The sequence below is a fragment of the Manis pentadactyla genome, chromosome 5, assembly GCF_030020395.1.
Source record: "Manis pentadactyla isolate mManPen7 chromosome 5, mManPen7.hap1, whole genome shotgun sequence".
NCBI classification, from domain to species: domain Eukaryota; kingdom Metazoa; phylum Chordata; class Mammalia; order Pholidota; family Manidae; genus Manis; species Manis pentadactyla.
Genome location: NC_080023.1, coordinates 138242182 through 138259429, shown reverse-complemented (window position 1 = coordinate 138259429; position 17248 = coordinate 138242182). Strand labels below are relative to the sequence as shown.

The 17248-nt window shown below is 36.3% G+C and overlaps 1 protein-coding gene across 3 annotated transcripts in view; it reads right to left on the bottom strand.

The window, feature by feature from the left end:
- Positions 1-2625: 2625 nt before the first annotated feature.
- ESF1 (ESF1 nucleolar pre-rRNA processing protein homolog) overlaps positions 2626-17248 on the bottom strand; it is a 71085-nt gene continuing 56462 nt past the window's right edge. For all 3 annotated transcript variants that reach the window (XM_057502713.1, XM_057502712.1, XM_036892112.2), the window contains 4 exons: positions 13350-13437; positions 6480-6562; positions 5055-5201; positions 2626-3464 (listed from right to left, as the gene is read on the bottom strand). In XM_057502713.1, the coding sequence (XP_057358696.1) occupies positions 3171-3464; positions 5055-5201; positions 6480-6562; positions 13350-13437 (612 nt within the window). In that variant the 3' untranslated portion in view covers positions 2626-3170. The remainder of the gene's footprint in view (positions 3465-5054; positions 5202-6479; positions 6563-13349; positions 13438-17248) is intronic.

Below are 17248 nucleotides of genomic sequence, written 5' to 3'. Positions count from 1 at the left end.
AGTTTAGTCCTTTTCTTTGGAAAAATCTGTTTTAATTTCGGTTTCCACATGTTCATTGTTAGCACAGTATACAGAAATGTGATTGATTCTTGTGTGCTGCTGTATCCTGTGATCTTGCTGAACTCAGCTATCAGTTTGAGGGTTGTTTGTTTTCCTTGGGATTTTCTGTATAGATAATCATGCCATCTGAAAATAGGGATTATTGTATTTCTTCCTTTCCAATCTGTACACTTTTTGTTTCATTGCAGTGGCTAGAACTTCCAATATTGTGTTGAATAAGAGTAGTGAGAATGGACATTTTTTAAAGGGTACCTGGAATTTGTTTTAATCAGATGTGGCAAGATATGCAGACATGGAAATGACTGTCACAATGGAAGTTTATTATACTCACATTCCTAGGAAGAGGAAGTACAGCATGCCACATAAGGGGGCTACACAGGGAAATACTGAAGTAGGTCAGGAAGAAGAGAGGACAGGGAAAAATGTAGGCAAGAGCCTTTATTGTGGTTCCTTTGGGAAGGGATGGGCAAGGCAGAGCAAGCAGGCTTAGGGTTTGCCAGTTTGAATTTCAGTAGGTTCTACAGTATTATGGACTGTCCCTAGTTGTTGGGTGCCTGGCCCTACAGTGATGAGGGTGAGGGACAGTGGCCCAGAGTGTGAAAGTCTAATAAAGGAGGTGCTGGCAGTGTGGGCTCTGATTGGTTGGTTGGCATTAGAAAGGTGAACTTGCCTGCAAGTCTTTTACTATCTCTAGGAATTGGCTAGCCCTGGGAGGGGTAGTCTCTCTAGGGTCAGTAAGGACCCAGTGGTCAGTGTATCAGAATACTAAAAATAAAAGATACAGTTAAAACAGACAGCCTTAAAAAATAAATAAATGCAAAGCAGAAAAAGGACAGCCTTGCCTTGTTCTCAATCTTAGGAGGAAAGCATTCAGTCCTTCATTAGTAAGTATGCTAACTACAGGGTTTTTTTAATAGATGCTCTTTATCAAGTTAGGTAGCTCCCCTCTACTTCAAACTTGTTTTTATCATGAATAGATACTAGATTTTGTCAAATACTTTTTCTCATCAATGGTATGATCATAAAATTTTTCTTCTTCAGCCTGTTGATATAGTAGATTACATTGATTTATTTTGAATGAACCTGCATACCTGGAGTTAAACTCCATTGGTCATGGTATACCATTTTTTAAAATATATTCAATTCGCTAATATTTTGTTGAGGATTTTTATGCCTAAATTCATGAGATAGGTTGAGACTCCAGAAGCAATCACATTTTTACATACTACAATGAGTATCAGTCTGTAGTTTTATTTGTCTGGTTTTGGTATCAAGGATATACCAATGACAAAAATTCAAGTAAGTGTGACCTTAAGAGTCACCCAAACTACCCTCACATTATTTGCTGAAGTCTGACACTGACCACTTTTTATCCTGAGTCTTACTACCAGCAATTATTTGTTGAGAATCTAACATGCTTGATATAGAATGTCTAATGCACTATCTGATAATGCTATTCTCATTTTTTTTCTACCTAAAAAACATCAACTCTTTGAGAAAAGGAGCCAGGGCTGTCCATGACTTACATGCCCAATTTATTTGTTATAATCAATTACATGCCTGACTAGGAAAATGAGAATTAAGTTAAATACTATGACTTAAAAATAAAGGGCTCAAAAACAAAAACCCAGACCAAACCAATCAAAAACCAAAGGGCTAAGTTTCACAAGAACCCTGAAATCAAACTGAATAATTGCTACACTATGATTAAACAGTTTAAAGGAAACAAGTCTTCTCCTTGTATAAGTAAAATATGAGTAACTATACAACTGTTTATAGACTATATTCACAAGCATATTAAGATGTACAATCTTTCAGTGGTGAGTAGATAAATAATAGGGAAGTTCACATATAAATCAACAGAAACACTGATTTGGCTGAAGTACCTAACAATGTCAGTGCTTCATGAAAAAAACACAATTCCTTGCACAATACTGATTTTTCTCTGCCATAGTGAGCAATTTAAATGTCCTTTTTTTCCTTCCCCTTTCAGAGACTGTTTAGATGCTCTTATTAAGACTAGGCCTTACATCCTTAAAACATATCACACATTGGTAGGCTTGAATTTTTGTACCAAAAATGTCAAGGTTACTATTAACCACTAACCTGGACAAATTCCTACTGCCTTTTAGAAGCTACCATATTTATCATTTGTTCCAACTGACTGTTATGGTTTTTCATTTATTTATACAGCACACCTAATTCTCCTAAGTGGTCAGTTATTACTTTGTAAAACCTAGACCAGATGAAATACAGGAGTATTAAGGACTAAAGGTGTGCTTTAATTTAATTTTAAAAAGAATTAAGATTCCTTGAACTAAATAGCAGCATATCTTCCAAGCATTCCAAAAATGTGAAGGGCAGACAGAATTTTGTTACTACAAACAGAAAAATCATTGCAGAGCTCACAAACATTTCAAGTACAATTATGAGAAATGCATGCAAACCTGAAACTGCCTCTTTATGGAGTTGTCCTCTTAAAAAGTTAGTTTTTTTAGATACTTTTTTCCAGAGTAGTTTATTTGAGGTGCATAGAATGAAAAAAAAATCAATGCTATACAGATAAAAATATTTTACACTTTTATTTACAAACTAATTTCATAAACAAATGGTAACAAACATGACTGAACAACAAAGAAAGTTATGATTTTGATCAGTTATGGCAAGAAAAATAGATTATTTAAATAGATAGCTAAACCTGCCTTCTGCTTCTAGAGAAATTAATCTATTACATATATATTTTCAAATTGTTCCTAACTCTTACTCAGACCTGAGACTGGGCACTTCTCTATTTTTTACATAGAATTGTAAACACTCTTAAATATAAGCCAACAGAGTGATTTCTATTAGTATGAACTAATTTCATAAAACATATAAAAACTTATAAATCTTATTCAGATCAATTGAATTAATTGTAAACTGTGGATACATAGTGCAAACCTGTCAATCATCCACAATTAGGTCTAACTGTTATATATGGAGAGAGAGTGACAATTATCAGAGTAAGATTTATTCATATTCTTGAAAGGTAGCTTTGTTGCCAATTCTTCCTAACACTTCCACGTATGTTAGGAAAACACATCCTCAATCCAAAAAGAAACAACATACAGCTATTTGACTTTTTGTTTTTTTCTTTCTTGAAACTGCTCTGTTTTGTTTTTTATAGATTTAATCAACATTGACAAGGCAGGATCTATGGACCTCTTTTGTGACTCCTTTTGAATTTCACTTTCTTTTTTCTTTATTGCCTGAGTAAGTTCTTGTTCTTTTTGTTCTCTCTGCCGGGCTTTCTCCTCAAGAATTTTTTCCATAGCTTTTGTTTTCTTGAAATTAGGATCTGAAGGATCCAAATTGAACAAGTGGGAAGTATACATTGCCTGAAACCGTGTATCCTTAACATTTACCTGCAAATCCAAAAGGAAAATGTAAGTATATTGAATCAGTAAACCAAACAATACAGAAATGAGGCCAAATTTCAAGTCAGTGAGTTATTGATTATATAAAATACAATGTGAGCATTTTATATTGATTCATTAGCAAATTGTTTTCCCACAGATCTTCATTGGAGTTTTAAGTCCTATTTTTGGACCACAGTGTGCAGGGCACACTATTCTGGTCAGGCAGTGATAATCTCCTTGAAAGGGAACGACAGTGTGGTCTATATATACAGTAGCCTGCAACTACACTGGCCACTTAGACCACTGTGGGAGTGGTTCCCAGGCGGGTTTCCCACGCTTAGTGTGAAAGGTGTTTGTGGATGGATAAGTAAGTCAGTGATGGTACCTTCAGCTGCAGTTTTATGTAAAGTCCCTGCATTCTAAATACATTACAAAATTTTTTAACCTTGGTGCCACATGAGTAGCTACTGAGGCTGATTCATAGATTAAGAGAATTAAAGACCACAATGGGAAAGATGACACCTGAGACCAAGATCTGGTCAGACACAAGCCCCAAGATCTATCTTTCTATGAAAATACTGGGGCTCCACATATAAGAGTATATCCTTACTGCAGCCAGGCCTCCAAGTGTTACCAGGCATGGGGGTGAGCATGACTCACTGCTTCTGACATTCCAGTGGAAAGATGAGCCCACCTAGAGATGGACTGTGTAGCTACTTAGTTACAGGAAGGACAACAGACAACAGTGGGCCACCACCACCAAAACACTCATGAACAACATTCTTGGCATGATGATTAATGTGTGAAGAAAGTTCTCACAATAGATTTGATTACAAATTGTTCTTTGCTTCTAACTTTTCATAAGAAAACCAATTCACTGAGAAATTTAGTGGAACAGTAACATACATGAAGCTGACTTACAGAAAATGTAGCTACAGAGTGGTCTCCAAGTCCTTCTATGTGCTACTTAGAAGTTACCTGCATGCTCTTCTGTATTCTTACAACAAATTCTAAATTTCCCATGTTCTTTTATATATATATATATATATATATATTCTCCCATGCTAACAGGTGGAAGTCATTAAGAAATTTCTGATAGCTCTTTATAGGTTTTCTGCACAGGGCTTAAACTCACGTACGTAGGGACTGTGTAGCCATTAGGAATATGTACTCAGCAAAATGAGGGAAAAGAGGGAGCAATGGAAACAAGAAGCAACAATTAAGAACACATGGCCTATGCCCTGGCCACTACACAGTGAGAATGTGACACACGTGCCATGAATCTGCTATTTTTCAGCTGGGCTTAATTATACAGATAATTAAGTGAATACCTTAACGTGGGATTCTAATGTTAGAAGCTACATATTTTTGGTGCAATTGGCTACCAGAATATAAGCCAACTACTTTACTTGGTGTTCAAAGACCACCTGGGGATGAACTGGCTGTGTTGGACTAAAAGATGGCAGCTTTGGCTCCACTATGAGCCTTTCCTAAGACATTTAAAGGTTAATTTTGGCTATGCTCAATTTTTATCTCTATAGCTGACTTTAGATTTAATACCATTTTTAAGAAGCTAGTGACTTTTGTCCCTTTTACCTCAAAGTCATCCTCTAATAATTCCTTCTTTTTCATAAGCTGTTTTTTCTTCTTTTTGCTCAGATTTTGGTGTTCCACAATCTTGTTGTAATTGAAGTGTTTTTTGCTTTCTTCCTCCTCATCCATCATGAGCAAAGCCATTTCAGCCTATGGAGAGAAAATAAAGGTTCAATTATGTAACAGTGCCCCCCACCCCTGCAAACAGGGGTATGGGGCACAGACACACCCTCTAGGAAAGCAACCTTGCCAAGAGCAGGAGAGGGGTGAAAGTTTATATTTAAAAACAGACATTTCCTTAGTGTAATTTGTTAGTAGGCTGTGGGAAATGAGTCCCCAACAAAAATTTCTCATTTTCATTTTGGTCTTCTTAAGCAGTGATACTAATCCGACCAACATGCATTTTGTGACACAAACTAGTTTTCCAAAAGATGTGCTTTAATAACAAGGAATCTCTCTTTTCTTTTGCTTCCTTTGCCTTGTTTTTTCAATACTGAGACATTTCTATGAAGGTAGGATCTTAATATTTGCTTCTGAAGTCTAATGTCTGTTTCCACTAATTAGGTTATTTTCTACTGACTATGGGATTAAACGTGAACCCTTGAGAACCTATTAAGCAACCATGAATACTGGAAAAAATATAAAGTATTCTGCCAGACTTTTGTGAATCTTCCTATATACCACTTGGACTGCTTTAATTTCCTTTCACCTGCATCACTGGCCCCTGAAGTTGGCTTTCTTTCAGAGCCAATTTCCACACGAGGGATTTTCTTTCTGCTTTTTAACTCTATGAGCATAACTGTATATGCAATAAATGGAGACTAGAAAAGATGCTCTAAGATGCAGAGTTTAGGTGCCCAGTCAGCCTCGCTCCCAGACAAGGGGATGAACAGCAGTCATAGGGATGATGACTCCAATTCCTGCCTCAGCAAAGCCCTATTATTACTCTGTACATGGAACTCTGGAGGTCAGTGAAGCATAAGGTTCACTGCACGCCAACAAAGATTTTGATTTTATACATTAAATTTATGTGGTTTGCAATAAAAAGAGAAATTAACATCTGATAAGCCATAAAGGCAAAGTCTATATTACAGGACAGTTAAAATTACATTAAAACTTATGGCAATAATATTCTGAGGTTTTAATTGTAGTAGTTTTTGTCTCAGTGATAGCAAGAGTTTTTACTATTGAGACATTTTCCTCTTAATCACAAAGGGACATGCCTTGGGTTTGAGGTAAATTTTAACTTTGCACTAGTTGGTGAAATGTTTGTGAAAAATGTGGTACTTCATAACTATGCTGGTAAAGTACCTAATTAAGTGCTAAAATCAGTTATTTTTATATTAGGGACACTAAAACTCATGTAGACTTCATTTAAATTGTACCTATCAATTATCCACTAAGCATGTAACAATGACCATGTTTTACCTTTTGTTTTTCAATTTCAGCTTCTTCCTCTGGAGATGTGCTATCTTTTGCAGAGTTCATTGGTTTTTTCTTTTCTTTTATACCTGGCACAATAAACCACCATAGGAAGGTTAAAAATTATAAGACTATCAGCAATAATACATCTTTACTGCAAACAAAAGCACAAGATATCCAGGAATAATCTTGTTCATAAATGTATAGAAACTAAAGAAAGTAAAAATATATTACTGAGAGATGACTATGGCTATGAGTGGAATACATACAACACATTTAGATGGGGTGACTGAGTATTATAAAAGCAGGAATTTCTTCTGAAATGTAATGTATAAGACATCATCAGCTAAAAAAGAAAAACTATAAGATCATTTCAACAGATATAGAATAAGCATCTGGTAAAATTCACATCCAATCATTATAAAATATACACATTTAATTAAATTATAAATAAAATTCAATTGAAGGAAACCTTTACAAATATTAACAAGATAAACTTGATATACTAGTGATACATTATACCAAAATGCACTACAAAGTGTAAAGAAAACAAAAATACTATGCTACTATAATGAAAAGAGAACAGTATGGCTTAGTATATGATAAAATATACCATCACACATCACTAGAAAAAGAAAGATTATTCAATAACTGGTGCTGGCAATTTGTTTTGTTTTATTCTGGAAGAAAAGAAGAGTTACATCTTACCTCATAACGTACAGGGAAATAAAATGGAAATGAAAATAACAGTAGAAATCATACAGACACACACAAAACCCCAAGCCATTTGAATATATAAACTCTGAAAACTATGCAGAGAACTCATCTGCAAATAAAACAAAATCATCTTTACAACAACAATTTGACAGTAACTACCTATAAGTAAAAGTTTAACAAAATTCTTTCTCTGCCTCTGAAGATCTTTGGTTAGCTTTCAAGGTCTATTATTAGGCAAAACAACTTATTGGCTTCTGACTGGAAACCTGCTGTATTTCCAGGGACTCGGGGACCACAAGATGTTAGATGGGACGTCCTCAACTGAATGAGAAGTAGGCATGTACAGAGGTTAAAGGTGCCTGACTCTGCAGCTGCTGGCACCTGGGCTTCAATTCTAGTTCTACCACATTCTAGCTATGGCAGTTTGTGCCTGTGGTCCTTATCTGTAAAACAGGGATTATAATAATAGCACCTACCTCAAAGGATTACTGTAAGGACTAAAAGCATTAACAAATGTGAAGATCTTAGTTAGTGCCTGGGACATGGTGCTACATCGTGTTTGCTATTACTGTCATGACAGTCTGTACACATGTAAGATGCCCTGAGTTCCTTGGTGATCACACTGATGCTTTATTTTCTTTTCCTTTTTTGTGTGTTGAAGTGGGAGGGGTTCAAAGGGAATGGGTGTCAGGGTGCTAAAGTATGAAAGACTAGTCTGAAGATTAAGAATGTACAAAGCCATGCTCTGTTACTCTAGAATGTTATTACACAAGTCAGTCTTCTCTGAAGTGCCAGACACTCATTGTCTTCCTCGGCTAAGCTGTGACTGTTCTTCCAGTGCAGGGGAACCAGCGGTCTCTGAGGTAATGATGATCAATGCTCACACAGCTCTTACTATGTGTGCTCCAGGCAGCAGTACTCCTCCACTTTACTTATACTCACTAATCCTCACAATAATGACAAAAGGTAGATTCTACTGTTTCTTACAGTCTTCACTCTGTGGATGAGGAAACTGAAGCACAAAGAGGTTAAGTAATTTGTCTCAAGTTTAGTTAGTGAAAGAACCATGATTCAAACCTGAGCACCCAGGCTCAGGCTCTCCACTGTTAACAACTACACTACACTCCTTAACTATCAAATATCATTTCCCCTGTAATGGTCCTTTTGTTTACAATGCATTCTGTTGTAAAATCATAAAGTAAAATTCACAGAACATAAAATGATGGCCGAATAACCACAGCTAATGGGGGATAAATGGAAAAGCAAAGCCTGAATCAAGAGGCTTCAGAAATGCCCTGTGCACACTGAGTCCTGCTGTACTCATGCAGCCATGCCCAGCTCAGAGAAAATGCCAGCAGGAAAGTGCTGGTAGGTTCACCTCTCAGTGCTACCAAAAAAATCTGTCTGCACTTCCCAGGAATATTATTGTAGGCAGCCCTTCTCCCTAAGGTGAAAATCTTTACTGCTCCTATCTCAAATATTTTTCAGAATGTATATCCACTTTAAGATGATAAACTTTTCTCCATTTTAAAGTACATGTATGTCTTTGCATATATAGGCATCATCAAGGTTCTGACTCTCACACCCTAAGTTTACCTCTGTTCCTACACTCTTAAAAAGAGCTCCTTTTGAAGTAAATGGATAAATGACATATGCGGAAGATGGTTCTGTGGCAGGAAAAAATGCCAGGCTGCTTATAATTAATACATAAAGGAGATAAAGATCTTCACATTACAGCTGTGGGAAGTACTTTCAAAGAACCCACAATAATAAACTGTTCGAGATTTTATAACAACCTGGTGAAAAGTCATAAAAATAAACTTGAAAGGAACACTGCAGTGAGTGTGGAAAAACAGAACCTCCAAGATGGTCTGGGCTAAAAATGATATTCGAGTTTAGCATGATGAAAATTTCTTAGCTCACAAAGGATTTACTGTGTGCTAGACTGAACTGTTTAGTCAGAAGATAAATAATGTATATGGATCCTTTCTGCACTTAAATTAACAAGATAGTATTAAGAGGGCACATCTTAATTTATTTTTTAAAAAAGCATTTCTTTGCCTTTAGAAAGTTGGCAGGCCTAAGTTAGACAAAGAGTACTAGGAAAATGGAAGTCCCTGTTCTGAAATGTTATCTTTATTTTTCAGTGAATCTTTTGGCAAGTAAAAAACCATATCTTCTGGGACTGCTGCAAAAAGTATATATGGGTGATTTTAATAAGATGAATACTAACAAGGATTCAAAACCAGATGTTAGAGTTTTGTAGCTAAAAAAAAATCTAAATGATCCTTACTGAGGCTTCCATCCCTTTAAGCAAAAAATATAATACATCTATGAAAAAAATGTATTATGAAAAAATTGATCTGTAAAGGAAATTCCATTTTCCATTACTTATAATGTCAGAGAATTATTCCCATGAAAAACTTCTTCCAGAGGATTCAGCTGAGCACTTCTTGTGAGAACAGTTAAGATACTTCACTGGAGGGCAGGCACGGTGTCAGTATTGACCAGCGGGGAGGGGAAGGGCCCCCAGTAATTCACTTTTTTTGTAGCAAGTTCTTGTATCCCGGATTACTTGCCCATAAAAAGAAGCACTCTGTCAATCTTTCTCTGGACATGGGTATTCTGGCTTTGCTTGGAAAATCCAGCAATTCCTTATGTCCACTCTTACACGCATGGGTCCTAGCTTTGGTTTTTACAATATAACTGTACAGTTATAAAAAGAAAAGGGAGCCCATTAGGCTTCTACCACCTACCACTGGCCCTTGTGCAATTCAACTATGTTTGTGAGCTTCAATTTACTCATCTATAAAGTGGGTTGAAGTCTGGAGTAGAGGACAGAATGCACATAAAAGTATTTGTAAACTGTAAAACAACATCAGAGCAGTACACTGTAAGTACTCAACATATGGGTTGAGTGAATCAAACATATGTATGCTATTATTGGGTTTTCATGGTGGTTTATTAACTATCTAAAGTTGTCAAGACAAAGAATAAATTTTAATAGGGTATATTTATATGTGATGTACTTTATTTCACTCCTACTTCTTTAAAAGAATCTTTTTAAACTGTTTATGCAATTAGCAATAAGCAAATTTTTCTAGTATTTCATTTCCAAAGGAAAAAATAAATGTGAATTCATCTAGTAGTTTCATTCTGAAACTCTCATTTGATATCAAGTTTGCAATACAGAAAAAAAAAAACAGAAAGAAAAATGATAGCAAGTTCATAGTGCAGGGGAAAAAAATAAAGGGAAAAACTAGAAAGGATTTCTAGTACTCATATTGGCTCCTAATCCAAGCCAAACACCAGGTCTGGCAACAATTGACGGACTCAGTTCCTCCATATTCTGAAGAGTTTACAAGTTTGGCTCTATGGCATTGCCTGGGGCAAGGTGTTAGAAATGTACCCAAGTCCATCTGGCTTAAAATGTTTCTGTCCTGCTCAACAGTGGGATGCAACTATAGCCTTCCAAACACTAGTGCTTTTTTTCCCGATTTTATGGCTGCTACTTCTCAGTTTCTTAAGCTTTCCTCTTCCCTTATCCAGTACAACAGAGTAATAGTATTTTATGTAGGCTTTACCCAAACTCAGAGCCTAATTCTGCATCCTCCTCTCTTCCCAATGCTTTCTACCTCTGGTTTCCCAGGTTTGAAATACTATTTATATGCTACTGATTCCTAAGTCAACATTTGTACTCTGACTTCTCAGCTGATCTCCCAGACTCATATATGTTAATCTAGTACCTCCATTTGGATATCTGATTAACATCTCAGGGCTATTATCTCCAAATGGACCTACTGACCTTACTTTGCACTCAAATCTATCATTCCTACATTCTTCCAGAGACTCATTCCACAATTTTAGGAGTTACTCTAAATTTCTTCCTTATCCAAATAAATCAGCAAGTCTACCTCCAAAATACATCTAGAATCCCATTCACTTTCCTCCTTCCAATTCCATTACTGGCATGTCATCTCAACCAGCCATCATTTCTTGTCCAGACCTCTACAAAAGCCTGGTTTCCCAACTCTCACCCATGCCTTTCTTCAATCTGTACTCTTCACAGGAAGAATAATACTTAAAATGTATACCACATCATGTTACAGCCTTGCTTAAAGACCTTTCAGGTACTGTCAATAGAGTAAAATCCCAATTTATTATCATGACAAAGGCCCTGCAGGGTTGTCCCAGGCTGGCCTCAAACCAAATGCCCTCTCTGACCATGCTCCAGCCACAGTGATATCCTTCAATTCATCCAACACAAGTTCTGTCTCACCTCCTAGCCTTTCTACCCACTTCTCCCTCATTTGCAATGCCCTTCCCCAGCTCTTTATGCCTGACTTCATCTCATTCCACAGGTCTCAGCTCAAGTATATCTCAGAGAAGCCTTCTTTGCTTACCAGGTAAAGTAAGCTACTAGCCTTCTTCCTCCAAATTATATCCCCTATATTATCCTATTTCTTTCCTTTAAAACATTGACCATATTCTCACAATATTCTCATTTACCTATTCAGCATGTTTTCCCTAAAACCACAGGCTCCTCAAAGGACATAACCTTGCTTGTATTATTACTGCTGAATCTCTAGCCTAGCAGAGTGCCCATTGGTATGCTCTCAAAAATATTTTTTGATAGACTGAATTTGATCCTGAATTATGTAAGAAATATTCTTGGTCTTTCTGTTTTTCTTTTCCCTTTAAAGCAATAACTTAAGCCCAGATGTAAGTAATTACTTTTAGGAAGTATTCTGAAATCAAAAGCATCCTGAAAGCCAACAAATTTTACCTATACTTTCCCTTGGAATTTCTGATACTAACTTTAGAGAAAGCTTATTCAAAATTCAAATATGCGGATTCCAAGAAACAAGCTACCCCAAGCCATTAAGCCATTACCTTACTCTTTGATTCCTATCCTGAACTCTGCAATCTGACCAGATTTCACATGCCAAATGAAGCACTTTGAAATGAGAACAAGAAACTATAATGCTTCACATTTCTCCATTATAAACTTGGTTTCCTGAAATCAGAGAGTAAGGCTTAAAATTTATCATCGTCTAGGTTTATGACCGTTCAGGTATGATAAAAAGCAAAATGTAAGTTTCCATTTCCCTTTCCAATTCCTAAGAATCTCACATCCTATAATAGACTTTATTCATCTTGATCTCCTTTTCATCTATAAAATGTCAGTGCTAAAAGGCTATAAGAACCAGGAAATAATTTTGAGCGATTTTGACTTTCCTATGGAGAACTATTCTGGCCTACTAGTCATGAGGGACAAAAAGCAGGGAAACTTCATAAAATCCTTCTCTTCACAGTGCCAGCTTGGAGTTGCTCCAGAAGCCAGCCTTGGGGGTTCATATGTGTGGTATTCAGATCAGGGGAAGGCAAAATACACGAGGGCAAATGGAAAATGCTTATAGTGGTCTCTGCACTGACTTGTCCAAGTATGGCCTGAACCTTACCACACATTTATACATACCAAAAAGGGAAAAATGAAGCAATCAGGGAAGAATGAGTGGTGCCACTCACTGGAAACAAGGCTCCTTGGATACAGGAACTGAGATATCGGACAGTTGAGGGATTTAAGGAAAAAGGGGAAGAGGCTGGCTTTCAGCTACAAGGAAGCTATCCCGAAGCAGGAATGTAAAAGTGATAAAATGAAGCAAAAATGCTTTGATATATTTGAGCAGAAAAACTTTTATACTACAATACCACATAAAAATTTTAAAAACATTTTATACACATACCCATATAAACATAAGCAAATTTATTTCACACTTTCAATTCTTCATAGCCTTTGCAAAGAGGGACCTAGAGTGGCTGTGTTATAAAGAAGCAGTGAAAGCACAAAGGCACTCATCCTTTTATAGTCAATCTGTCTATAAGGATAGTTCCTAGAAAGGAACCCCCAGTAACTGTTAAATTAATCATGTTACCAAAAGCCTCCTCTGAAATTACTCCTTGTATGTCCAGGAGGCATGCTGGCCCTTCCTAATCTGATCAGTGGGTACACTCCATAGGACGGGCCTGCTGATAAGCTACTAGGGGAGCTATACAAATTCTAGGAATTTTAAAAGAATGAGTAGTTTGTATTATTTCTATCCATGTCACCTTTTTCTTTAGATTTCAACCGAAAACTACCAATATAGGGTGGCTTACCCATTTTTTTAACTTCTTCAGCAAAATATGGGTCACTTAAATCAACATCAGGAGGAAGTTCATCTTCACTGGTGTCTTCAACAAGAGCCTTAAAGTTGAAAAGTTGAATATAAAAATACATACAATTTATTAGAAGGACCATTGTGTGTGTGTGTGTGTGTGTGTGTGTGTGTGTGTGTGTATAGAGGAGAATCATATAACTTCTTTTTTTTATCTTTTAAATCAAGTAGTTTAATTTAAAATAAAACAATTCTCATCTGAGTCATCCTTTTATTTGTTCATTTAATATTAATGGAATACTTACTAAATTCAGGTACTATGTAGGGCTTTTGGGAGAAAAAAATTATCAGATACATGGTTTCTGTCTTCAAAAATCTCACTATCTTATTAAAAGAAGTTAGACACAAAAAACAAACATGTACATCAATAATAATAATTTAAGATAGGAGGTGCTAGAAGAGACAAAAATAAAATGATAAACACTCAAATGAGGAGCTTAGTTTTAAGTGGATAATCAGTGAAGAGAGGTAGCCTCACAAAATTGAGAAATCGCAGTGACTATCAATAGTTTTAAGTAGTGTACATGTGGGTTATATTTTAAATTATAATTTAAAACAATTTATTGTTAATTAAAGAAAATGATTTATTATGAAAATTCAAACATACAAAAGCAGTAAGGACAGCATAATGAACCACCTGTTCTCATCACCCAGTTCCAACAATCATCTTGTTTTATCTATAATCCACCCCTGAAAACTCTTGGGCTAGTTTTTTTTTTTTACTTTTTAAAACAAAATTTTTATTAAGGTATTATTGATATACACTCTTATGAAGGTTTCACATGAAAAAACAATATGGTTACTACATTTACCCATATTATCAAGTCTCTTGGGCTATTTTTAAAGCAAATTTGTTGGTTAAATTTTCCCTAAACCAATTTGAATAGACTGTTTACTAAATTAGTATATTTAAATTAAAAGATAAATTCCGTAAATAGAATAGACTAGCCCAAGTACTAAAGAATATTCATTTTGATATTAATATTCTAACAGCGTCTAAGAATTTTTTCATCAAATTATATTTTCAGCAGTAATATATTTCTAACAAAGATTATAGAACACGTATCTAACTCATCTAGTTTTTTTTAAACTACTATCTAGTGATTTTGCTACTTATCTAGTCACATACTTCTTGAACTGTTTTTTGATCTAAACTAGCTGTACCAACTATGGCACATAAACACATTTTCATTCTCCAGTAAATCTAATTAAAGTTACAGAGAGAAAAGGGAAAAATACTTTGAACTTGAAGAAAATTCTTGAAACTCTTCAACATACGGAGAACCTGTGGAGCTGGAAACTATCTGCTGGAATCAAGTCCCATACAGAGCATTGAGTCTAGAAAAAACTGGGCACTCAACAATGTATTTTTTTTTTTTGGTATCATTAATCCACAATTACATGAGGAACATTATGTTTACTAGACTCCCCCCTTCACCAAGTCCCCCCCCACATACCCCATTAGTCACTGTCCATCAGCGTAGTAAGATGCTGTAAAACCACTACTTGTCTTCTCTGTGTTGCACAGCCCTCCCCATGCCTCTCCTCACACTATACATGCTAATCATAAGGCCCCCTTTCTTCTCCCCACCCTTCTCCCTCCCTTCCCACCCATCCTCCCCAGTCCTTTTCCCTTTGGCAACTGTTAGTCCATTCTTGGGTTCTGTGATTCTGCTGCTGTTTTGTTCCTTCAGTTTTCCCTTTGTTCTTATATTCCATATATGAGTGAAATCATTTGGTACTTGTCTTTCTCTGCCTGGCTTATTTCACTGAGCATAATACCCTCTAGCTCCATCCATGTTGTTGCAAATGGTAGGATTTGTTTTCTTCTTATGGCTGAATAATATTCCATTGTGTATATATACCACATCTTCTTTACCCATTCATCTACTGATGGACACTTAGGTTGCTTCCATATCTTGGCTATTGTAAATAGTGCTGCGATAAACATAGGGGTGCACTTGTCTTTTTCAAACTGGGCTGCTGCATTCCTAGGGTAAATTCCTAGAAGTGGAATTCCTGGGTCAAATGGTTATTTCTATTTTGAGTTTTTGAGGAACCTCCATACTGCTTTCCACAATGGTTGATCTAATTTACATTCCCACCAGCAGTGTAGGAGGGTTCCCCTTTCTCCACATCCTCGCCAACATTTGTTGTTGTTTGTCTTTTGGATGGTGGTGATCCTTACTGGTGTGAGGTGATATCTCATTGTGGTTTTAATTTGCATTTTTCTGACAACTAGCGATGTGGAGCATCTTTTCATGTGTCTGTTTGCCATCTGAATTTCTTCTTTGGAGAATTGCCTGTTCAGCTCCTCTGCCCATTCTTTAATTGGATTGTTCGCTTTTTGTTTGTTGAGGTGTGTGAGCTCTTTATATATTTTGGATGTCAACCCTTTATCGGATCTGTCATTTATGAATATAATCTCCCACACTGTAGGATGCCTTTTTGTTCTATTGATGGTGTCCTTTGCTGTACAGAAGGTTTTCAGCTTGATATAGTTCCACTTGTTCATTTTTGCTTTTGTTGCCCTTGCCCGGGGAGATATGTTCATGAAGAAGTCGCTCATGTTTATGTCCAAGAGATTTTTGCCTATGTTTTTTTCTAAGAGTTTTATGGTTTCATGGCTTACATTCAGGTCTTTGATCCATTTCGAATTTACTTTTGTATATGGGGTTAGACAATGATCCAGTTTCATTCTCTTACATGTAGCTGCCCAGTTTTGCCAACACCAGCTGTTGAAGAGGCTGTCATTTCCCCATTGTATGTCCATGGCTCCTTTATCGTATATTAATTGACCATATATGTTTGGGTTAATGTCTAGAGACTCTATTCTGTTCCACTGGTCTGTGGCTCTGTTCTTGTGCCAGTACAAAATTGTCTTGATTACTGTGGCTTTGTAGTAGAGCTTGAAGTTGGGGAGTGAGATTCCCCCCCACTTTATACTTCCTTCTCAGGATTGCTTTGGCTATTCGGGGTCTTTGGTGGTTCCATATGAATTTTAGAACTATTTGTTCCAGTTCGTTGAAGAATGCTGTTGGTAATTTGATAGGGATTGCATCGAATCTATATATTGCTTTGGGCAGGATGGCCATTTTGATGATATTAATTCTTCCTAGCCAAGAGCATGGGATGAGTTTCCATTTGTTAGTATCCTCTTTAATTTCTCTTAAGAATGTCTTGTAGTTTTCAGGGTAGAGGTCTTTCACTTCCTTGGTTAGGTTTATTCCTAGGTATTTTATTCTTTTTGATGCAATAACAATGTATTTTTTAATGGTACTGATAAGCTCAATGTACCCAGCAAATGAAAAGCAAAGAGAAGAGTTACTAAAGGTCTCAGAAATGAGTGACTACTTTATTGACCCCAAAATACCAACTTGTAAGTCTTCCAATAAACTGATGGTTTAATAACTTGTGGAATCATTCCATTTAAAATATACTTTACTGCCTACTTAATTTTAAAGAAAGTTCCAGGGGAGAAGAGAGGTAGCATATCAACTCCTTACCTCATTTCCTCCCATTATTAGCCATTCCCACAAAAACAAACTACAAAGGGAGTATAAAAACCACTCCACTGCATCTGCCAGCTTTGCAGCCCTCTCTCTGCACAGGCACTGAAAGTCACAGCTACACTAAAAGCACAGGCTACACAGTATAGACAGAAACAATGCAGTGCAGTAGAAAGAACACTGGAGTTAAGTGATCTGGATTCCAGGCTCAGCTTGGCCATTAACAACTGGCTATCCTCTGATGAATCAATTTTCTACAACTATAAAACATCAGGGTCTAATGGAACAAATCATTTAAGATTCCTCACGTTGAAAATTCTGTGATCAGTAA